The sequence below is a fragment of the Neurospora crassa genome, linkage group II (genome assembly GCF_000182925.2).
Source record: "Neurospora crassa OR74A linkage group II, whole genome shotgun sequence".
Taxonomy (NCBI): domain Eukaryota; kingdom Fungi; phylum Ascomycota; class Sordariomycetes; order Sordariales; family Sordariaceae; genus Neurospora; species Neurospora crassa.
In genome coordinates this window covers 3040833-3062453 of record NC_026502.1, presented here as the reverse complement: position 1 = coordinate 3062453, position 21621 = coordinate 3040833, and the positions used below count along the sequence as shown (strand labels likewise).

At 52.0% G+C, this 21621-nt stretch overlaps 6 protein-coding genes and 2 non-coding genes across 8 annotated transcripts; 4 read left to right on the top strand and 4 right to left on the bottom strand.

Moving 5' to 3' along the window:
- Positions 1-422: 422 nt before the first annotated feature.
- NCU01568 (hypothetical protein) lies at positions 423-2163 on the top strand. The gene has a single exon (XM_951112.2). It carries the CDS (start codon positions 813-815, stop codon positions 1818-1820), a length of 1008 nt encoding a protein of 335 aa, XP_956205.1. The 5' UTR covers positions 423-812; the 3' UTR covers positions 1821-2163.
- Positions 1994-6363, bottom strand: NCU01569 (WD repeat containing protein 48). Its single transcript, XM_951113.3, has 6 exons — positions 5729-6363; positions 5568-5649; positions 4159-5485; positions 3871-4081; positions 2620-3818; positions 1994-2553 (listed from the first exon to the last, which is right to left on the bottom strand). The coding sequence occupies exons 1-6, from the start codon at positions 5760-5762 to the stop codon at positions 2323-2325; spliced, it is 3084 nt and encodes a 1027-aa protein (XP_956206.3). The 5' UTR covers positions 5763-6363; the 3' UTR covers positions 1994-2322.
- An 829-nt stretch (positions 6364-7192) lies between these two features.
- Positions 7193-9601, top strand: NCU01570 (hypothetical protein; the record flags this gene model as incomplete). The annotated part of the gene is made up of 2 exons (XM_951114.3): positions 7193-7728; positions 7759-9601. The coding sequence occupies 2 exons, from the start codon at positions 7193-7195 to the stop codon at positions 9599-9601; spliced, it is 2379 nt and encodes a 792-aa protein (XP_956207.3).
- A 546-nt stretch (positions 9602-10147) lies between these two features.
- On the bottom strand, positions 10148-11781 carry NCU01571 (hypothetical protein). Its single transcript, XM_951115.2, has 3 exons — positions 11687-11781; positions 10743-11610; positions 10148-10657 (listed from the first exon to the last, which is right to left on the bottom strand). The coding sequence occupies exons 1-3, from the start codon at positions 11693-11695 to the stop codon at positions 10275-10277; spliced, it is 1260 nt and encodes a 419-aa protein (XP_956208.1). The 5' UTR covers positions 11696-11781; the 3' UTR covers positions 10148-10274.
- Positions 11782-13111: 1330 nt separating this feature from the next.
- Positions 13112-16203, top strand: NCU01572 (WD domain-containing protein). Its single transcript, XM_951116.3, has 4 exons — positions 13112-13906; positions 13960-14337; positions 14392-14443; positions 14495-16203. Exons 1-4 carry the CDS (start codon positions 13138-13140, stop codon positions 15864-15866), a joined length of 2571 nt encoding a protein of 856 aa, XP_956209.3. The 5' UTR covers positions 13112-13137; the 3' UTR covers positions 15867-16203.
- An 88-nt stretch (positions 16204-16291) lies between these two features.
- On the bottom strand, positions 16292-17707 carry NCU01573 (hypothetical protein; the record flags this gene model as incomplete). Its single annotated transcript, XM_951117.3, has 2 exons — positions 16292-16687; positions 16748-17707. 2 exons carry the CDS (start codon positions 17705-17707, stop codon positions 16292-16294), a joined length of 1356 nt encoding a protein of 451 aa, XP_956210.3.
- Positions 17708-20905: 3198 nt separating this feature from the next.
- Positions 20906-20991, top strand: NCU15272. The gene has a single exon. It is a non-coding gene; the product is annotated as a tRNA-His (tRNA).
- A 510-nt stretch (positions 20992-21501) lies between these two features.
- On the bottom strand, positions 21502-21607 carry NCU15271. Its single transcript has one exon. It is a non-coding gene; the product is annotated as a tRNA-Leu (tRNA).
- Positions 21608-21621: the final 14 nt, after the last annotated feature.

Sequence of the window (21621 nt, the reverse complement as noted above, 5' to 3'; positions counted from 1 at the left end):
GGATTACGAAATTTGGTGCCACGATATATTATGGTCATCCAGCGTTGTCCTTCCCGTCTTCTTTACTTTAGAGAGGGAGGAGCGTAGGGGACCATGTGTATTTGCTCTTCCGTAGTAGGCGGTGGGTGGATTATTGCACCCTATGAACGACCGGTAACATCTTAATTCATAGTGTATGACTAATTGTACGAGTTTTGTCAAAGAAAGAACCCATTCTTATGAGAGTAAGATGCATTTGACGTTGTGGTTGATGCCATGACGTTGCTCGGGGAGGCACGTGATAATGTGTTATCGGTCTTATTGATTGTTGATAAGGTATTGTGACTGGCCCCACTTGCTCCGCCGGCCTTTGCCTGCCGGAGATCCATCATCGATAGTGCGTCACGAAATGCGACGCTGTTCCTGCCGTCCGATGCCGCCGTCGCAAAGTAAATCTCGGGAAAATAGCTCCGACCATCTTGTCCAGGACAATCACCGTCGACCTGCCTAGACTATCTCTTCGAGGCCAATCACTTCTTTGAAGAAGTCCCAACAAGTTCAATTGGTTCTTCGCGGTGAATCTAGGTCGACGGTTTGTCTGGTGGATGACATTGAGTCCTTATCAGCACCTTCCAAAACCGAGCCGAACCGAAACCGATAACATCGTGACTTTCCCAATCGAGTCACATCCAATACAGCAAAGTACCGAACTTCGCGGCTTTAACCTCCCTCCAATCAATCCTCCAATTGTCATCGACTACTCGACACCTCCCTAATCCCAACCAAATCCAAGTAACCTCGCGACGAACGAACCGCAAAGAAAAAGAAAAACAATGGCCTCCCAATCCTCCCCACCACCCTTCCAAACCGCCCTCTTAGCAGGCGCCCTCGCCGGTACCACCGTCGACCTCTCTCTCTTCCCGCTCGACACGCTCAAGACCCGTCTCCAATCGGCCCAAGGCTTTTTCGCCAGCGGCGGTTTCCGGGGAATCTACCGCGGCGTCGGCTCCTGCGTTATCGGTTCCGCTCCTGGAGCTGCCTTCTTCTTCGTTACTTATGAGACCACCAAGGGGTTTCTTTCTACGACAGGGAATTCGACAACAACAACAACAACAACAACAACAACAACACATACGGGGGACACAAACAAAGGACAGGGGAAGAAGGGTCTGAGTAGTCCGGGGGTGCAGCACGGAATCGCGGCGAGTCTGGGCGAGATCGCCGCTTGTGCGGTCCGCGTGCCGACCGAGGTGATCAAGCAGCGGGCGCAAGCGGGTCAGCATGGCGGGTCGAGCTTGAGCAGCTTGCTGCACATCCTGCACCAGCGCTCGACCATCGGCCTGACAGGGGTGTGGAGGGAGCTGTACAGGGGGTGGGGCATCACGGTGATGAGGGAGGTGCCGTTTACGGTGCTGCAGTTCCCGCTGTGGGAGTCGCTCAAGAAATGGGGACGTGAGCGCCGCCAACGAATTGGCTGGGGCCTGTTTGGGGACTCGGCCACGGGTAAAGATGATAAAGACGTTAGTGCCCCCGAGAGCGCATTGTACGGAAGCTTGGCGGGCGGGTTTGCGGCGGCCTTGACGACGCCTTTGGATGTGCTCAAGACCAGGATCATGTTGAGCGAGAGGAGGGAGGGGGTGGTCAGCTTAATACAAACAATTTGGAGGGATGGGAAGACAAAGACGGGAAGTGGCATCAGGCCGTTCTTTAGTGGGATTGGGCCAAGAGTGATGTGGATCAGTATCGGAGGAGCGATTTTCTTGGGGAGTTATCAGAGTGTTGTCAATGCTTTTGAGGGGACGACGAGAAAGAAGAGCAGTGGTGGGGAGTTGTCGCTCTAAGGAAGGGTGTGGTAATTTGGGTTTGAAGCGTTGCTGAGGAAAGGCGAAGACGGTTGTTGCTGCACGGTCTTTGGGAAAAGAAAAAAAGGGATCAGCTCGATGTCATTAATCTTGGGCATCGAATAGACAAGACGGGATGAGCGAGAAGAACAGCATACATAGACATAGAGTTCAAGATACCCCAGTGGGAGTAACAGGAGTCATGTTACACCCCTATGTACAACAACCCCTACTGTACTATATAAAATACCCGCTAAGAGTCGAACAAGCGCTGTCTCCAGGTTCATAACCAACAGTAGCCAGAGAACGCATGAATAGAGATAGACAGGGAGAAGAAAAAAACAACACCATGTACAAATACGCTGACTCCGAGATCAACAGGAATAATTAGTCATACACTGTCCACTCATCCATCATAACAGGGCAGTAACGGCACGATTGGATAATACTCAAATCCTTCCAGGGATGTCCATGAACTCTCCAACCTGACAGCTTCATCATCCTAAGCTGCTGCTGCAACAGCTTGGCCGACTTGTCCCTGTCCGGCTGCTGTCCCGGCGGCTGATGGGGAGTCCTGACTCTGGCGTTGGCTGCCATCGGTAACGTTGGGAGATGGTACCGACGGGAATAGAATCTCTTTCTTTCCGTTGGCTTTGTAATGAAGGACAATATCATTACCGCCCTTCCAGACGTGTGCGCGAAGGGTTGCGAGACTCATGGTGTTTGGCAAGAGCTAGGTAGTTTTGGTTCATGTCAGCACAAGCGCCACCCAGTTTCGCAGTAGGAATTCAGATCTCACCTGTTCATTGCAGTACAGCTCCAAGTACTCCTCGGGCTTCATCGCGTCTGAGTCCGGATTCTCCGGGTCAGCAGGCGGGTCGATCCTCTCTGCCACGTACGCCAGTATCTTCTTCACCCTCAGCATCCTATTCGCGTTCAGGCGATTGTTCCCGTCCGCCACCGTGAGGGCCGGCAACGTATCCTGCCACGGGTACAGTACAAACGACACCTTGACAGGATCTTTGGGTGGAATGACGTTCAGCAACAAAACCTCGCCGAGCCACTGGGGGCCCTTTTGCTCGATGATGTCCACGTCCGCACCCACAGATTCCACGGTCCCCCGATACAACTCGGCTGAGCCGCCTGACGTCTCCTCCTGGATGATCACCTTGGTGCCCTTGGGCAGTTTGAGCACCGGCGTATCGTTGGGTAGGCTGGGGCAGATGCGTGTTTCGACCACCGTGTCGGGATTTTCGATTAGTTGCTTCTCGTACTCGTTGTGAATCTTCTGGATAACACCGTGGAAGCTATCGGCGAATTCCTTCTCGTGGTTGGAAGAAGATTCGGACTCCTCGGCCTTCTCGTCTACTACGACCGGCTTATCGGCAACGGCATTGGAAGCTGAGCGACCGAGCTTTTTACCGCCAAAGGACATGTTCATCCGGAACTTCTTTCCAAACGGCGTGCTGGGGCTCTTAACTTCCTTGTCCTTATCCTTCTCCTTGTCTTTCTCTTTTCCGTTCTCGGTTGACGTCTTTCCGGTCTTATCTTCTGACGCTCGAGACTCTGCAACCGGCGCCGGAGTTTGTGCTGTCTTGTTTGCGTCTGCGTCTGGTGCGTTGATGGCGTCTGAAAAGTAGTCGAGTCGTTCTGCAGATGGCCTATTCGAAAGTTGCGACGAAAACCTGTCGAGGGGACTGAACGGCGTTCCAAATTCCGCTCTTGGTCCCATGGGCGAGGCTGGAGTAGCGAGTCCGATTGCGAACCCTGGAGTCACAGGAGGGAACCGGAAGCCGTTTGCCCGCGGCGTTGTAACCTGCGAGTCAATGCCACCCGGCGGAGGAGGGATTATTATCGATAGTGCGGGATTCACCCTCCCGACGGCTGCCCGTTGTTGTGATACTTCGTTCAACCTGTGTCTGTGTGCCTCATCGCGTCGGATCTCTTCATCTATCAGGTTCGCAAAGAGATACCGTAGAATCCACTTTCCAAGATTTACTGTGAAGGGTTAGCACGATCCAGCGTGATAATAGTCGGTGATGAAACATACTCCTCTGGTCTTCCCGAAACTCCACGGGCTCTTCGAGCGTGAGCTCATCGGCATACGCCTCGGCGTCAAAGCAGTTAAATGGCTCTAGGACTACTGTTAAGTTGCCCGAGCTGATGTCTATTGAGCACCATGGAGCCACGGCCTCCAGGGTATTGACCTCGGGTTCTACATCCTCCAAATGCCTCTTTCCAAAACTCTTGATGGGTTTACACTAATTGAGACAAGACAGTCAGCAAAAGTCACGTTCACATTCACAATCACAAAGTTTGGGAAACTACGAGGTCTCACTTTGATCAAATCCCACAACACTACATCCCCAGCCGTGTCCAGTGTTAGGACCCGCCGCCTGTCATTCAGAAGACGGTGCTTAACCAGGCCAAACTGGCCCTCAATCGTTTCTTCCGGCAGATGGTATATCGGCTCGACTACGCTTACCGCGGGGTCTGTGATTACTTCAGATCCTTTTCGTGTATGTGTTGCAACCGATTCTGCCCCATCTCGACTGGGAGCAAGCGGGAAGGAGGCCGTGTTCGAGATGCGCAAAATGGACTTGGCCGGAATCTCCCGCTTTTGGGTAGGTGACCCTGTTGACATAGTGGGTCCAGACTGGAAAGTATTTTCCCTGCTCCTCGTCGACACAACGGAGGCCCTCTGAGGCCGGAACCCCCCTGGGAGCTGAATGTCAGCGGTTGTGTCGACGCTCTGCCAACGGTTGATCGATGACCGTGACGTCGCCGTCCACACAGAGTTTCCACAAGCGACAACCTTGCTCACGCCATCATGCTCCTGTGCGACGGCCACAGACAGGCCATCGTCCAAATCATGCAAGGTGCCTCGCACATCGGTTTTGACCACCAAGCCTGACCGATCACTACTGTAGAAGACGCCGAGTTCAGGGTCTTCGGCAAACAGAGACCATACACTGTCATTATGCATGGTGAGTGTGTGCATACACCTGCCTGCCGTGACGCTCCAAACCTTGACCGTCTGGTCGGAACTAGCCGTCATGACCATGTCGCCCGAAGAGTTGACCAGAATGGCCCGGATGTTGTCGGTATGACCGACGAATTTGGTGATGCGCTTGCCCGTCTTGGGATCCCATAGGCGAACCACGCTCTCGGGACCACCGCTGGCGAGGATGGAGTGGTTGACGGCCAAGGCATAAACGCTACCCTTCTCTCGCACCTCCTCGCCACTGACATCGATCTCTAGTCGCTTGCCGGCGCCTGACAAGTCCCAGAGATATATTTTCCGGTCGAGGCCACCCGAGGCTACCCAGTTGGTGGACTGTGACGGTGTCGCAACGCACTTAACGTAATCGGCGTGCTGGCCAATGGTGGCTGGTTCTGTGGCGTCGCTTCCGTGGGGTCGCCATACTTTGACAAGGAGATCGGACGAGGCAGACACCACGGCGGAATGTTGTTGGGCTAAAGCGAGATCGTTGATCCAATGTGTATGCGCTTGTGTTTGGGCACGGAATCTGGTCGTCTGCTTGGGCCTGGCATTGGCGCGCGAGGACGAGGTATCGACAACGGCGGAGTGGGAGGAAATCGGGGCAATGCAGTCGGGAGGGACGTCCCAAGCGCATACTGTACCGTCACGGCCGCCGGAGTAGCTGTGTCGTGTCAATTGAATCAGTACATGGACGGGATTCGATCGATATCGGCGGGAACACGAGGATGAGGGTATATGCTCACAGAATAGCATTGTCGCGATCGACGGCGAGACCATTCACGCCGAGCCGATGGCCACCAGGTGAGGAGTTTGGGAGCTCGAGAACTGCAGTAAAGTACGAGTGTGATTAGCCATGCGCCCTGTGTTGCGCCCGCACGGAAATTGAAGACGAAAAGCGACGAACCATAGCTTATTCTTTGGCGAGCCTTTTTGGCCATGGCGTATGTCAAAGGGCCGGGCGAGCAATCATGCGCAATTGTTTTGTTTATGTACGTCTGCTATGACGGATGGGAGCTGAGCAGTGGGGACCGGGGATGGTCGGGTGAGCGCTGCGGGTTCCTGGGGTTCAACGGCCACACGCGCGATGTCCAGTGTGAAGAAGTTCCGTTCTCTTGGCGTATCCTGGGAGGAGGTATCTGACTGGTTGACGAGGTCGCTCGGAGCAATAGTAGCAAAGTCCAAAGGGACGGTACCTGCGTGTCGAGGTATAAGATGACGTATATGGCTTGACGAGTAAGAGTGGACGAACGAGGGTGTATAACCTAGACGTCGAGGTCCCGCGTTCAGCTGCCGCGATGGGGTGTTGAGCCGTTATGGGTGGATTGAATGGGCGGGCTGCTTGGTAGGTTATGTGTGCACTGCCCCGTGATGGGTGGATAAATGCAAGGCAGATTTCACTTGTAGAAGGCGCGAAGAGGGGGAGGTGGTATTAGGTAGGGAAAAGAACAATTAGAAAAAAAAAAAAAAAAGAAGAACGAAACTGAAGCAACAAGTTGAACTGGCGAGGAAATTGTAGGGAAGGGATGGGATGGGAGCAAGACTTAGTTGGAAATCTAATGGAAGTCGAATGTCGGATGGTGGTACCACCTATATGTAGAATAGACGGCAGTATCTACAGTGTAAGTTGGGAAATACCTGCGATTCGCCGAGTGTCGAGCCCAGGCTGATGACAACTGAACTCCCCAGCTAGGAAAGAATGGGACGGGGATACAGGCACTTTGGACAAGACGTCTTGGCATTCTGAATACGTAGAGTTGTTGTTTTTGATTCCAAAGCAGCTGGAATATGTAAACCCTCCAGCTCGGGATCTTCCCAACTGCTATGCTACGCTACCTGTCGTGTACCCGAATCTGGTCACATTCGACGCCGGGCACGTTGAAGTCTGAAAGTTGGTAATTGGCTGATAAACTTCCGAATGCTTTCTGTTCAATGGAAGACAGATGGAAGCTTCCAAAAGCTGGGGAATGCCCTGGGAAGGACAGTGAAAAGATGCGTACTCTCTAATGGAAGATACCTTGAAGCTGACACAAAAAAGTTTGAGTGGCTTCTTTTTGAAGTATCTTTGCTATAATGGTACGTCAACGACACTCACTACACTGTAACTTGACTGGAGCTGGGATAGGCGTCCAAGCGCTGTGGATGCCACTGTGCGGGTTATCAAGCATACCGTAGATGACCGAGAGCTTGGGCCACATCACCAGTTAATTGTTAGTGCAGTTCTGTTTGGTGACTGTCACGGCGTCGTCAAGCATTCTGACACTTTAACATCTCCACCCTTTCCCCGTTGTCACTTCACCACTCACATCCTTCATCCTCCTCCTCCAACCGCAAGGTGAGGTGAACGCACCACACTTGGACAGGCTATGGAATGGTCACGCCGCTACAGGTCTTCCACCGCAGCGCCCGGGCAATCAGCGCCCGCGAGTTCGAAGATGCTCTCCACTCAATATGCCGGCCCCGGTTTCCTCCGGCCTTCAGTCCCAGACATCGCCATATCGGCTGTGCCATAAGCGGAGGCGTGGATTCCATGGCATTGGCCTTTTTGTTTCACCGGCTTAAACAGGAAAAATCTCTAAACGCCAGCGTTTCCCCTAACGAGCAGTTTCGCGTCGGCGACAACATTCTAGGCAAGGTCCGTGCCGTCATTGTCGACCATGGCTTGCGCGAGGGCAGCGACGAAGAGGCACAAAAGGTGGCACATGCCATCAAGACCAAGATTGGCGACATGGTTGATCCTACCATTGAGACCATCAACTGGGAGTCTGAACTCGGCCCCGGTGTAGACCCCAAAACTCACCCAAGCATTGAACCCTTGGCCCGCAAACTTCGCTATGCCGCCATTGCGGGCGTGTGCCAACGTCACAACATTTGTTCCCTCTTCACAGGCCACCATGAAGATGACCAGTATGAAACTATACTGATGAGGATGATCAGCGGCCGCGGCTACCGTGGTCTTCAGGGTATCCCGAACGCCGTAGACATTCCAGAGTGCTACGATATTCACAACGTCTACCAGAGTGGTTACTTGGATGACCAAGAGTCCACAAGCCCGTTTTGGACCAGGATGCCGACGGGCAAGCGGATGAAGAAGTACCTGAAGTACAGCCTGCGTGACCAGCTCGATCCGCAAACGCTCCAGTATGAAATCGCCTATGGCATGAGGAGTGATGGAAGCCAGTACTTCAACGAGTACCAGCGCACACACCGCAAATGGGGAGACTACCCTCCTGTCCCAGAGGTCGATGCCGAGGATGGTGGCATCATGATCTACCGCCCTCTGCTTGGCTTCGGCAAGGACAGGCTCATTGCCACGTGTGAGGAGAACGGCATACCATGGTTCGAAGATCACACCAATGCAGACCCAACTTTCACCCCCCGCAATGCTATCAGATACTTGGTCAAGCATCACCAACTCCCAAACGCCCTCCAAAAGCCTGCCATCTTGCAGCTTGCGGCACGATGCCGCGCCAGGGTTGCCGCCGAGGAAGCTGAAGCCGGTAGAGTTCTCGAGCGACTATATGTTCACGATCTCGCAACGACAGCTGGGACAGTAGAGGCCGAAATGCCTAGGTTCAGACTCCCAGGAGGCCCCAGGTTGTCTCGGAGGTCCTCTGTTTGGCGCAAGAGGCGTCTTGTCCACTATCGCACCATTGCCGCCATCATCATACGGCGACTGCTCTCGTTGGTAACACCCAACCACAACCTCCCAACCCTTGCGGATCTCGATTACTCCGTCGCGTTACTTTTTCCAGAGCTGAGGCTTCCCGATGAAAAGGAGATCCCAACACTCCAAGGCGAACCCAAGGGCTACATGATCTCCGGCGTGCACCTGGACCCCCTTATCCAACCCAATGGCTCCGTCCGCTGGCGGCTCTCCCGAGCCCCTTACCAAGCCAAAACTCCCGCCCCAACCCTACGATTATCCCAAAGCGCCTTAGCCTCGCGTTTCCTCAAGGAACCCTCCGAGTGGGCCTGGGCAGGCTGGACAAAATGGAAGCTCTGGGACGGCCGCTACTGGATCCGGCTCCGTCACCGCGTGCCCTGTCCCGTGCGCGTCGCCCCCTTCGAAGCTGTCTACCAAAAAGACTTCCGCGAGGGTCTTCTTCTCGGCCAGAAGGTCAAGCACAAGGAACTGCTCGCCAGCATGCTGAAAGCCTACGCCCCCGGCCGCATCCGGTACACCCTGCCGGCCGTGTACGCGGAGACCGATCTCTCCGGATTCATTCAGGGGAACGAATCTTACTGGCCTCAACCGCCCGAGCACTTACGTCGGGCTGCGGCTGGTATTGCTGAGGATGACCACAGCACTCCCACCCCGGAAACAGTAACCACCAAGCAACTCCAGAAACACCTGACCAAAGAACAGATACACGAACTGTTGTGGTTCTACAAAGAATGGGAGGATGAACAAGCTGCAAGCTTCAGAGACTATGACGAAGTCTGGGAGGAGAGCCGGTATCTAAGCAGCCCTTCCACTACCTCTCCTCAAAGCCATAAAAATCAGAGAAAGCTCCTCGCCCTTCCCACCCTGGGCCTCTCGCTCCCGGGCATCTACGACTGGGTGCAGTGCGAGGTGCGGTATCGCAAGATCGATGGAGACTTGCTGCGGCGCGGCACTTCCTGGCAGCGGTTCAAGTTTTGGCGGACGCGGGATGCGGGGTTTAGACTGAGGAGGCGGGAGCCTTTGTTGGAGAGAAGGGAGTGGTTGGGCTTGAAGAGGAGGGAGATGGCTGGAGAGGTGCCGGTTAGTGTTGCCGATGCTTTTAGGAGTGATTAAGCGGGGAAGACATGTGTGGAGGTAGGAAGATGTGTGACACTTGACTGTATATTTTGTATTAATCTTGATGCATACGATGGTTGTAGAATCGCATTACACTCAGAGTTACAGATAGAGAACTACCTTGGGAAAATTCTCCAACGGACAAAAACACCCAGACCAATACCACTCTGCATCAACGCCAATTTTAATTACCCGTTATGTATCCATTTCGTCCCCATTTTTCCTCTTTCCTTCTTCTCTCATCACTCCCTTCACCATTCCGTTTGTTATGCTATCCTGACTTTATTCAACCCAAACAAAGCCATGAGGGGTAAGACAAGCCAGCCTACACTGACGTTGCCGAAACTTCCAACGCCGGCATGGACTCGATGAAAAGGTCCCCTGGTTGGCAAACAGGGGGCAACTTTGAGCAATCAAAGAAAAGTGGAGGATCTCAGTAAGGGTCAGTTAGTGGTTCTGTCGGTAGAGGAGACGAGATAAGAGATGGTCATGCGGCCGATGCCATGCCATGCCATGCTATGCCATGCCATGTATGCAGTACCCGTACCACGTGCACACCCGAACGGCCGCCGGCATCAGGAAGGCTGGGGATTGCATAAGGTTCGGTAATATATGCTTATTGCACACAAGTATTGAACAAGTACACACACAAATTGTACACACACACACATTACTCTTTCAATCCCAAATCCCTCTCCAAATCCGCCCACCTTCCACTCCGCATCGGATCCAGCTTCTTCAAGTTTCCCAACCAGCCCTTCAGGTCCTTCTCTTCCTGCTCATTCGGCTTTCTCCCCTGCAGCTGACAGAGATAAAGGGTATAGTCGAACAAGGCCTCATAAATCAACTTGGCGTCGTCGTAATCTTCCAACAGCTCCTGGATGCTCTCGATTTCGCGGCGCAGGTACGTGACGCGCTCCTCTTGCGTGAAGGCGGGGGCGATGGTCGGATGCTCAGCAGAGTTGACTAGGTTCAGCATGAGGAATTGGTGGTAGTACCAAAGGGATTGATCGTCGGGGCCGACGTTGATTGCTTCTCCTATTTTGTTGAGTTCTAGTATACGGACGTGGTTAGTTCTCATCCGACCGATTTTTCCCATTTGGCTAACGTAGTGACGGGAGGGGGTGGGAAAACTGACCTTCTTCAAAGAAAGCCTTCCGCGCCTCATCATTTGCGTTTCTCTCATCCAGCAACCGCGGGATGAGCTTGCTTCGCGAGTGCCAGGCCGAAAAGTTGGAGAGGTTCTGTGAAATCTTCTTGGTCGTGAACTCAAACTCTGACTCGACAAGACTCTTGCCTTCCAACTCTGGACTCTCCAGCTGCTCCACCACGTGCCGCCTGTATCCCCAGGCGTGGAAGTTGCGCTGGTCTCGCAGGAGCATCTTGGAGGTCAGACCCAGTTCTTCCTCCCATATGTTTCGCGCTACAGGGACCGGCAGTCTTTCAATCACCTGCTTGAGGATCCACAGCCGGTAGCTCCAGATCCAGTAGCATTTTGGCGATTCGAGGAGGAGCGGAATGGTAAAGTGCAGTTCCTTCTGGAGTATTTGTTGGTCGTTCTGTTGATCCTGCTGCCGCGTCTGCTGCTTCTGTTCCTCGTCGTCCTCAGCTGTTATACCACTCTTCCCAGTTGTCTGGGACTCGGGGGCGGGCGGGGTCTCGGTCGACAAAGAGGAGGAGAAGTCGGCGGAAGAGGTTGTGGTAGTGGCGGTCGGAGAAGAAGTCGGCAACGCCTTCGAGGGCGAGGAGCCAGGCGAGGGCTTGGACAATAATCCAGAGATTAGGCAGCGCCTGCGGACGTTCCATACTGTGTAGTACTCGGGGTTGAGGCGCAGGAGCTTGGAGGTGAGGGCGAAGACGTCGGAGGAGTAGTCGTTCTTTGCGGCGTGATGGCGCACCTGGTCCTCAAGAGCGCGGTAGTCCTTGATGCGCTCGAGGTCCTTCTGGCGCTGCTCTTCGGTGCGCGTTCTCGAGGTGCGGGCTATGCCGTGGTTCGATCCGCCTTGCTGGGATGCGTCTCCCCATCAGTCAACAGCCTGCCAAAGTACCTAGCGTCTAGACTGGAGTCCGGTTGTGTCTTACATCGGCCATGATACTGCTATCAACTGTCAACGGGTTGGTTTCAGGGGCTAGGTTGGATGGGAAATCGGGGCTTGCCTGAAAGGCACATACATGTTCCGTAGCCTTTGATGAGGTGACGTCGGAGAGGATGGGACGGGGCAGGCAACTGCTAACAGCGCGCTATGCCTACTGTGGTGTAGCGTCGTATGGCAATGCCGCTGGTTACCGGGAGAGCCCTGGCCTGTGTGAAGGCTTGGCGCAACAGCTCCAGTGCGAGTGGGACGTAATGAACGAGCTTATCGGTCTTATCGTGGATGTCAGTTACAATAACATCATGCAGGAACGAACTTCCACACCCAATCCTCCGTTCCTCTTTCCATCTTTCAACCCTTTTGATTCTGTGTTGTGTCTGGTCCTGGATGTGCCTGTGGTTCTTACCAACAGAACAATTACTTAATGTCTACTACTACCGACCTTGGGCATCGTGCCTTCTTGATATGGGAGAATGGCCAGCATCCTGCAATGGATTGCAGTCAAAACAAAATGTCCACCCCAACTGAACCTCGCCGGTCTCGGCATGGTCTCGTTGGGACTCACCCGTCCTCTGCCTATTCAGAGTTACTCTTTCCTATTGTGCAGACTTGGGATGACAGAGTTTTCGCTCCAACTGACCCGATCTTGCCTGCCTGTTTGACCTGTTATTGCTGAGTGTTCAGTCATCTCATGAGTTCCCTGTGCCTGACTGACCTCCTGATTGACCAGCAAACTTCTTCCACTTGAACCTTCGAGGTTGACAAACGAAACTGAACTTACTACTTCATCACAACCTGCTTCACATCCGGGGGCGTTCTTGCACTCACACACACAAACACTCACTTCACTAGGATATTGCGCTTCATCAATCAGTTGAAATGGCCGGCGTGGACGTCTAGGTGACGCTTTCTCAGTTTCGACATCAGTCTTCCCTCACAGAAAACTGCTGACCTCAACCTCATCGTCAACCCCCCCCAAATACGCCTCCTCGACTCCATCTTCTTTTCCTCCTGCTTCTTCCTAGGAACACGCACCCGGAATTATTACTACGCTTCCACCACCATAGCAGCAGCACTACTAACAATACCAGCATTTGAATACGGTTACTATCCTCGGACGGCGACTCGAGCACCGTTCGAGCACACCGACGACAAGTATTGCTTCTCGTCCAGGTTCTCGCACACAGCTCGACGTCTTTGTCGCTCCACACGCCCTTCGTTACCAGCAGATTCTCCCGGTTCTTATCATCACCATCTATCACTTCATTCAACCGACTTCACCAAACAATCTCATCACTCCAGCTTCGACAACCTGTGTGGTCTCGAGCTTGATGGGACCGGTTCACTAAACATTCTTTTTCCAGCTCATCTTTTTCTCACTTGAGGTCTGCTACTCGTGCTATCATCAGTACCTCGGTATATATCGGCTGTATCTTCGCTATGGGCAACGACAACAGCAATCGTGGCTCACGAGCCTTCGTTCCTGGGCCCACAGGCACAATGACATTTCACACGCCTTTTCCCCTGCTCCAAGAAGCCCAACGTCAATATCACGTCTGTGGCTCACCTTATGAGTCCCCTCACAGCTCCTCCGACTCTGGCTACGGCTCGGCTCCCCCAACTCCAATCACACCCCACAAGAAGAGGACTCTCATCGAGGCCGACTACCTTTGGAGACTGGGCGATAGGAATCTCTCGGATCAAGAAAACTTCTCCGAGTCTGACGATAAGAACACATCAGATCAGGAATACAAGCTAGAAGCCTACAATGACAGGGAAAGACGTCCTCGTGCAGCCGGCACAGAAGCAGTAGACATCAAGTGTCCCGAAGATGAAAGCCCTAGGAAGCGCCATAAGCCCGCGACATTACCCAGGAGCTCAGCTCGCTCTCGTCCACCTCTTCTGTCCTTCTTTACTTCCGACTCTGGTACCAAGATCCCGCGGGGCCTTAAGACCAGCCTAAGCCGCGGTGGAAACAGTTCGACTCGCATTCCTGACCGCTTCATCCCCTCGAGGACACTCTCATCAAACACCGTCGAAAGGTTTCGCACCAGCAAGTCGCCACACGAGTTGACCACACCTGAGAAACTTCTTCGTCACAATTCGGCCACTGAGGATGCCTTTTCTAGTCATCGCAGAGTTGTGGCGACCAACACCTTCGATATTGGGCCGCGAGCCCGCTCAAACAGAGCAGCAAGTCGGAACAGAGGTAGGACTATTGATGACCTTATGTCTTGCAGACATGTTAACTCGATTGCTCAGTAGGCAGCGTTCTCGGCCCCGTCAATACAAACGCAAGTTACCGCCAAGATAGGCAATTCAGCCTTGGCTCAATATGGGCCGTTGGTGGTCTTGCCCCGCCCGCAGAGACAGCAGTTAACAACGGCCGTGGCCATTTGATGAGGAGTGGTACAAACGCCAGGCTTTTTCGGACGTCATTCCCGACCATCAAGCCAAAAGCCGAGGAAGAACGTGAGAAACACGAAGCCCGACTGGCAACTGCCTTGGGTCTTGATCGCGCGGCCCGGGTTCTGGACGTCAACATCATTCCCCGCCAAACCCAAAGCAAAGAGGAACGGTCTAACAAATCACACACACAATGGACCGGAACAGAATGGGTCAAGGAAGGACCGTCTCCAAGTGAGTATTACAAATTAATGCAAAGACAGGACACATCAGCTAAGTCGAGTTTAGAGCAACAGAAAAAGAAACAAGAAAACAGGACATTGCCGACCGCTCCTTTCAAGTATGTGGTCTCGTCCCGTTCATGTCTTTAGATCATGCTAACATGCTGTAGGGTTCTCGATGCCCCCAACTTACGAGACGATTTTTACTGCTCAATCCTATCCTATTCCGCGACTTGTCGGACTCTAGCTGTCGGCCTGGGTGATCTTCTTTACGGCTGGTCGGAGTCCCGCGGAGTTCGTCTGCTCAATGCTGGAACCCAGGACGACTGCCATTTAACCAGTGTTGCTTTTTCTTCGGCAGATGGCCACAAAGCTATTTTGGCCTACGGTCGGTCTAACAAAACTTTAGGACTGATGTCTTTGCTCGACGACGCAGATCCCGCAACCTCGCGTGCTGCCCCAATTCCGCGTTTTGAGGTTCTTCATCCTTCACCTATTGCTTGCTTGAGTTGGAAACCATCATGCACCATGCGGCCCTCAGGCTGTCCCTCAACACCCGGCGTGCTCGTTGCCACTGAGGATTTGCTTGTGGGAGATGAGGCAGGTCGTGTTTGGTACTATTCTGTTGAGTGGCCGGACAGGTGGGAAGTTGAGCGTCATAACTGGCAAGGACAGCTGACGCTGCTGGCCCGCATCGACGTACACTCTCAACAAATTTGCGGCTTATCCTGGTCACCCAACGGCGATCGCTTTGCTACAGGAGGCAATGATAACCTGTGTTGTCTGTTCGAAACGCAAAAGGTTCTAGACATGAACTACGCACGCCGTAACATGGGACGCGTACGGCACACTGAAATATCGCAGCACTCTCATACGCAAGGAGATTCAGAGAGTTCGTCAGCAACAGAGATCGCCACAGAGATCCGTACAACTCCCAGGCCCGCCAGCGTGATTCCAGTCCTCAAGCCAGGAGACGAACGATACAGGTGGCTGCATAGAGCTGCAGTCAAAGCAATTGCGTTTTGTCCGTGGCAGGAGGGTTTGGTGGCAACTGGAGGCGGATCAAACGATAAGTGCATTCATTTCTTTCATACGACTTCTGGCGCCGCCCTTGCAACTATATCTGTGGCTGCGCAAGTCACAAGTCTGATCTGGTCCACGACCCGACGCGAGATTGCCGCTACCTTTGGTTACGCTCAACCGGAACACTCGGTGCGGATTGCTGTCTTCTCTTGGCCCGACTGCCGCCAAGTTGCTGCTGTTCCCTGGGCTGGGGAGCACCGAGCTCTCTATGCAATTCCTTATCCCAGCGGACCTAATGATGCTCGCAAATCGGGGAACAGCGGAGGTAGGGCGCGAGGCTCCAACCGCACCGCGATGGAAGGCTGCATTATGGTTGCATCGAGCGATAAGAGCGTCAAGTTTCACGAGGTATGGACGGCGGACAAGAAAGCCACAACCGGAGGGGTGGGCATGCTTGGTGGCAGTGATATCTTGGAGAGCTTGGAAGGCATCGATAGAGAAGGTGACGTGATCCGGTGATAAGCAAACGAAACTGCCGGACGTCACGAAAATGGATGAGGTGCAAGAAGGTTGAAGTGATAAGCTACGAACACAAAGGTTAGGAATGGGGAAAAGGATTTGAAGGGATCATGAGAATGAAGCCAGCATGAGGACGCTTAGAGAACCGCCCTGATATTACGATACCCTCCAAAAAGCTAATGGTATAGTGGGTTCGTGCTGGTGGTGGGAACGTGGGTAAGTAGGTAGAAAGAAGCACGTAGTATGCAAGCTCTGAGTGGGAAAAGGATGGGTCAGATTGAGCAGTATTGAAAACAGTACATACACAGCAAGCAGTAAATTGACGTTTATTTCCAAGCCCGCGGGCCTACCGCTGGTATTTATCAGGGTGCATTGCTAACTTACATTCAGAACTCCCAACTCTGTTGTGTTTCTTGCTAGCTTCACTAAACACGAACCATATCCCAGGACCAATTTTCCATTTCATCCCGCCCGGTGGGCAAAATGATTCCAACGCGGTTGTCTAGTTGGGCATCTTCAAAATTCAGTTTTCCTGTCTCAGGAGAAAGAGCCCTCCCCATGGAGACCACGAGCATAGTGACCATCCTGTTTCCGAAGCCCCCAAAAGCCGGGCATTTGTGGGATCCCAAAGAAAAGGGGAAGTAGGCTTTTTCCTGGAGAGGTGTGAGATTGTCAAACCGCTCTGGTCGGAACTCAAGAGCGTCACGACCCCAAACATTGAAGTCACGATGACATGCTTGAACGTCTGCTGATTTTAGAGGTCCAGGGCCAGTGGCGGCACGATAGATGCTGTTGTTGGACGGATATAGACGAAGACCCTCCTGGAACGTAAGCAAGTGTTAGTGACGAACTCCTAATCAAGTTTTGAGCTGGGGACGTACCGTTGCTAATTTGAGTGCCTCTTTCTCCGTAGCAGCGTTTCCCAAACAAGATGGAATGTCTTTGACTCTCTTCTTCAAACTCCGCTTATCATACTGCGTATAATACGCAGTGACGTAGGTAAGCAGGACAACCCGCCACAGTGTCTCGTATTGTGGCATGATTAACCCGAGTGCTTCACTTGGGTCAATAGAGGTATCTTTTCCTGTACCGTTCTCTTCGGCGACTGACGTCTTCAGGTTGCCAAAGAGCATACCCAAATCATGGTTTAGAGAGTCAGACGTCTTTACCGCCTCGCCATCTTCCTTGCTCTTCAACCACTGCGCATTGATTCCATCAGTTATTCGCTTCACCAAGTTCTTATCAACCTTCTTGTCGTCCACCCCAAACTGCGAAACCAAGACGACAACAAAGCAGAGACATCGGACACACTCGGCCAAGCCAATACCAGTCCTTCCATACCGCGCCTTCTCACGCTGGAGGAAATCCATGCAAACTCCATAAAGCTTCTGCCAATCAGCTCTGCTCTTGTTGATCGATGCACTCGCCAATTTGCGGAACTTCTTGTGGACAGAGACCGACGAACTGGTGAGCGACGTGTTGATCCCAAACGCCGCAACCAGACGGGAATTGGCTAGGGCGCGGAGACGAAGGCGGTCTTCCAACTCGATTTTAGGCCCGGCATATGAGAAGTCAATAATGGAACGGGCGTCATCGATGCGCTGGTTGGCTCGTGCTTGGGCTTCAGATATTTCGGAGGCGGAGTTTGAGTCGGGAATTACCTGGTCGGGAACAGTCAAGGGGTCGTAAGGGTCGAGAGGACCAATAAGGCGGGCGAGCTGGATGGTGTTGAAGATGGTTTGGGAGAAGATTTGTTTCAACAAGAGAGTTTGGTGGGAGAGGACATGGTGGAGCACGTAGGCTATGAGGAGGGAGAAAGGGGCAAGAAGGGCTATCAGCATTTTGGCTGTGTTTGTCGCTGAATGGGGGATCGAGAGGCTGTATGAATAGTATCTACCAGAAGTGGCCAAAGTGCTTTACTGGTAAAGATAAACTGGACATCCGAGGAGGGGATTGAGGTTGATATACCCATCCATCGCCTCATCTTTCACAACATTTCACCCTCTCTTTCCCTTCGGCCGTCTTCCATTCCGCGCCATGAAGAAACGAAGTACGCGGTTCTCGACATACTCTCCGTTGCATGAGAAGGGCTACTTGCCGCTTGAGGCCCGGCCGTCCGTTTGAATCTGAGGCTGACCAGGAGACATCGTGGTCCTTTAATGCCCAACAACCATGTGTGGGGGAGATTTGGGAGCTTATCTCCATCCACATGGAGACAGTCAACAAGTGCAGAGGCATGCCTCTGGGATCCCAGAAGCTGATTGCTCCGAGGATGACCTTGGGCGAACAAACGGCCAGTGAGAGAGTGGTCGCCTATAAATCCTGTTCAATCGCATGAGGTACGCAAGTCTTGGCGCGGGAGAGGCCTACTGCCAGCACACCAAACACTCTTGCGTGTGCACTACTGGAAAGAAAGAAGAGTTCTACCTCCATTACTACCTGAATCGAAAAAAAAAAAAAAAAAAAAAAAAAAAAAAAAAAGGCTGGCGTGTGTAACGGAAGTGTTTGCGGCTCAAACAAAGTTCAAATGGGACATTCAGAGCGTACAGGGTAGTACCGGCGCTCAAGGCTTGTGATGTTGGGGTTAGTGTTTGTTTTGGCAGAGGAGGGCAAGTTGAGGCGGACAACTCCTGGACTCAAGAACAGCAAAATGACCGGGAACAGCCAAGAAGCTCTTTGCGGCTGATTTCATTTGCAGCATGTAAATCAGCAAGGGAAATTTTTCGAGAAAAAAAAATGTCGAGTGACACGATGAACCAAGTGAGTTTGGGAGACGTTGGATTGCTATCATGACAAACAAAACAAAGCACAATCTACTCCAGGACACTATCTCGGTTCGGTTTCACTTATTCGAGGCTCGGCCAGACACTTTTCACCCGCCTTACACTCACTACTAAAACTTGCAAGTGAGTAATTATAACAAGCTGAGGATGTGCGAAAAAAGAAAAGGAGAAAAAAAAATGTGGACTTACAGCTACCGGGTTCGAACGCGTAGCGTCCATGAGAGCCGGGGGACACAGGAGGAAGGAGGGGGGTCACACAAACGTGCCCGCTGCACCAACCTACCAGCTTGCCACGGAAGTCACCTCGGGAGAAGTAATACATATACCATACAACAAGGGCTGGATTGCAATTCAAGTCTAGATGATATTGAGAGATCTTCACTCTTTTTTTTGATATCGTCGACCTGATATATTCTTGGGTCCTTCGAATATCCATGTCAATCACTCCCTCCTCTGCTCAACCTCCTCCTGATGGTCAATCAATTTGAAGATCACTGCTCTTTCCCAAGCGCCTTGCATTTCGACAACGAGATGGTCTACTGTCACCACACAAATCCCGGTTAAGGTCAATACATTCTTTGGTTCAACTAAGTTCTTGTCATTGCTCGAATGGTTTCATTCCCAACACCATCTAACCCAGCACCACCCCTTACACGGGTTTCCCCCTCGAAATCCTCAACTTCCTCGCCCTCCTAGGATGGTACCCTTTGAATAACTCTACTAACCTTAAGTCCTACTTAGTTACTCATCCACCACCATTACCAAAATATTAAACCGCCAAAATATGTTGCCCATAGTTGACAACAGCTCCGCCGTCGCCAGCGCCTGACCCAAGCAATTTTCACTTCCTTTGCCACAAGGTACCCTGCAACGGTCCTGCATACGGAACCTTTTCTTAGTCTCTGGGGGTATCCGTACGAGATATCCATCGCTCTGAGTCAGAGTCAAGTACTGCTGGGTCTCCTCCTCCGGCACGCACGAAAATAACCGGGTGTCACGGGGATACGGTACATCAGCCAGGCGAACACGGACCATGAAGCTCTTTGGGAAGGAGGTGGCTTAGTCTGGGCTGATTTGACACTAGTTTTGGGTTTGGGTTGTAAAGGGGAAGAGGGTAATTTGGAGAGGCCATGGGGGTTAGTGGTGGAAGGGAAGAAGCTGTCATGGTTAAATCCAGGGAAGTAGCGCAGCAGAGGCTGTTCAGGGGTAAACGTCGATGACAGATCAACGCCTCCTTAATAATACCGGCCAAATACGGCAAGTTATCTTGAAAGAAAAAAAGCATTAACTCCTCCCTAAGCTTTGAGTTAATCTCCGGGCTATTAACAACCTCAAATATAGCACTCCCGGTCGTCGACCCGGTTGTACCAACCCCCCGTCCCTGACACTTTCACCGCGTCCGAAAAGACAATGACGTCGGACAAGTGCGTTCTCAACATCCTTCCGTGATCATCATGATCGACCAGAGGCTCCGGATCAACTAACTCATGACAAACCGTCCACCTCTCTGGCTTCTCTAGAAACAAAGATTTGCATTATTGCTCACTCAGGGAGAAGAAAAACCTGAGGAGGGAAAGTGACTGTTGTCTTCCAGCAAGCCAGCATGAACGTATAGGTATCACCATTAACAAACTTACATAGGTTCTCTTGACTTTCCACTTTGGTCGTGCCATATCCCCCGGGATTCGAGAAAGGCTTGGCTACCTCTAAAGGGCGGCCTCCATTCCGCACTGCTAATTCACAAGCCCGCCATACATTAAGTAGGGCTGCTAGAGGTAATCCGGCAAAGACCGACGAATAACGTTATGGCGGGTAAGGAGGAGTTTTGGGCTTTTGTGGTTTGGGTCTCCTGAGGTCTCTCTCTTCTGGTGATGGTGTCGACGGTGGCTTCATCCAGCGCACTAAAGTTCGCATGCAGAAGGAAGAATGGAGTACATGCTCCCACGTGGACGGCATCAGTCACTTCGTCAGTTATCAACCATCAGATCACTCCTGCAACCCGCAGCAGCCAATAACTGATTGGAAAATTCAGGGTTTCAGAGTTTCACATCTGAGTGAGGGATGAGGAAGATAGCGGGCGATAAAGCCCAAGCAAGATAAGATACTATTGCCTTTTTGGCGGGATTACCGACAGTGTTACAACTAAAGCGAGTAATCCTAAAGGTGCCTGGAGTTGACGGATAGAGGGGTGACTCTTTTTCGGATTTCTCACATTGCTCTCTTAAGTCTTACTTTAATTTGAATCTTTCAGTAACAGGGATTGTAGTATAGTGGTCAGTACTTCTCGTTGTGGTTTCTCACAGCGATCCGAGAGGACCCAGGTTCGATTCCTGGCAATCCCACTTTTTTGGTGCTACCTGGACTGGACCATCATGACTTTTCCATTGGTGTTTTTAAATTGAGGTCTCTTGGTGTTCTTTGTGGCGCATTCTTTTTATATTCAAGACGTGCTTCGTGGCCTCGATATAACCGGCTGGAAGTTGATACGTAACGGCAGAAGGCTTGTTTATGTTAATGCAGTGGTTGAGCATAGGAACTGAACTTCAAGCTTGTGTTCCCAACTTCGCATATACGAACAATATCTTTTACTCAATACTAACTTTCAACCATTTCGGCCACCCAGTTCCCGTTACTGTCAGCTCAAGTTTGTTATATTAGCTATTATCTATAGAGCTAGGAATGTAAAGAGCGGATTTGTACGCTGAGTCTCAAGAAGGTGTCAGAGGAATCATCATTGACCTTGACACCCAGTGTCAGCCAATTTTGACAAAAAAATACATTGACAAAAAAGGTTTGAACAACAAAGAAAAAAATGAAACACCACACCGATGCTCGGTGACGATGGGAAATTCTGACAAGAGTGGGATTCGAACCCACGCCCTTTCGGACCACGGAACTCGGAGAGGAGATTAAGGGTTAACCTTAACGTGGCGCCTTAGACCGCTCGGCCATCTTGCCTTGATGAAGAATTA

Coding starts and splice junctions, on each gene's coding strand:
- NCU01568 (XM_951112.2), top strand. CDS start 813: ATGGCCTCCCAATCCTCCCCACCACCCTTCCAAACCGCCCTCTTAGCA.
- NCU01569 (XM_951113.3), bottom strand. CDS start 5,762: ATGGCCAAAAAGGCTCGCCAAAGAATAAGCTATG. Junction 4,082..4,158: donor TGTTGTGGGATTTGATCAAA/GTGAGACCTCGT, acceptor TGTCTCAATTAG/TGTAAACCCATCAAGAGTTT. Junction 2,554..2,619: donor AGCTGTACTGCAATGAACAG/GTGAGATCTGAA, acceptor AAAACTACCTAG/CTCTTGCCAAACACCATGAG.
- NCU01571 (XM_951115.2), bottom strand. Junction 10,658..10,742: donor GAAGGCTTTCTTTGAAGAAG/GTCAGTTTTCCC, acceptor TCCGTATACTAG/AACTCAACAAAATAGGAGAA.
- NCU01572 (XM_951116.3), top strand. CDS start 13,138: ATGGGCAACGACAACAGCAATCGTGGCTCACGAGCCTTCGTTCCTGGG. Junction 13,907..13,959: donor AGCAGCAAGTCGGAACAGAG/GTAGGACTATTG, acceptor TCGATTGCTCAG/TAGGCAGCGTTCTCGGCCCC. Junction 14,444..14,494: donor TTGCCGACCGCTCCTTTCAA/GTATGTGGTCTC, acceptor AACATGCTGTAG/GGTTCTCGATGCCCCCAACT.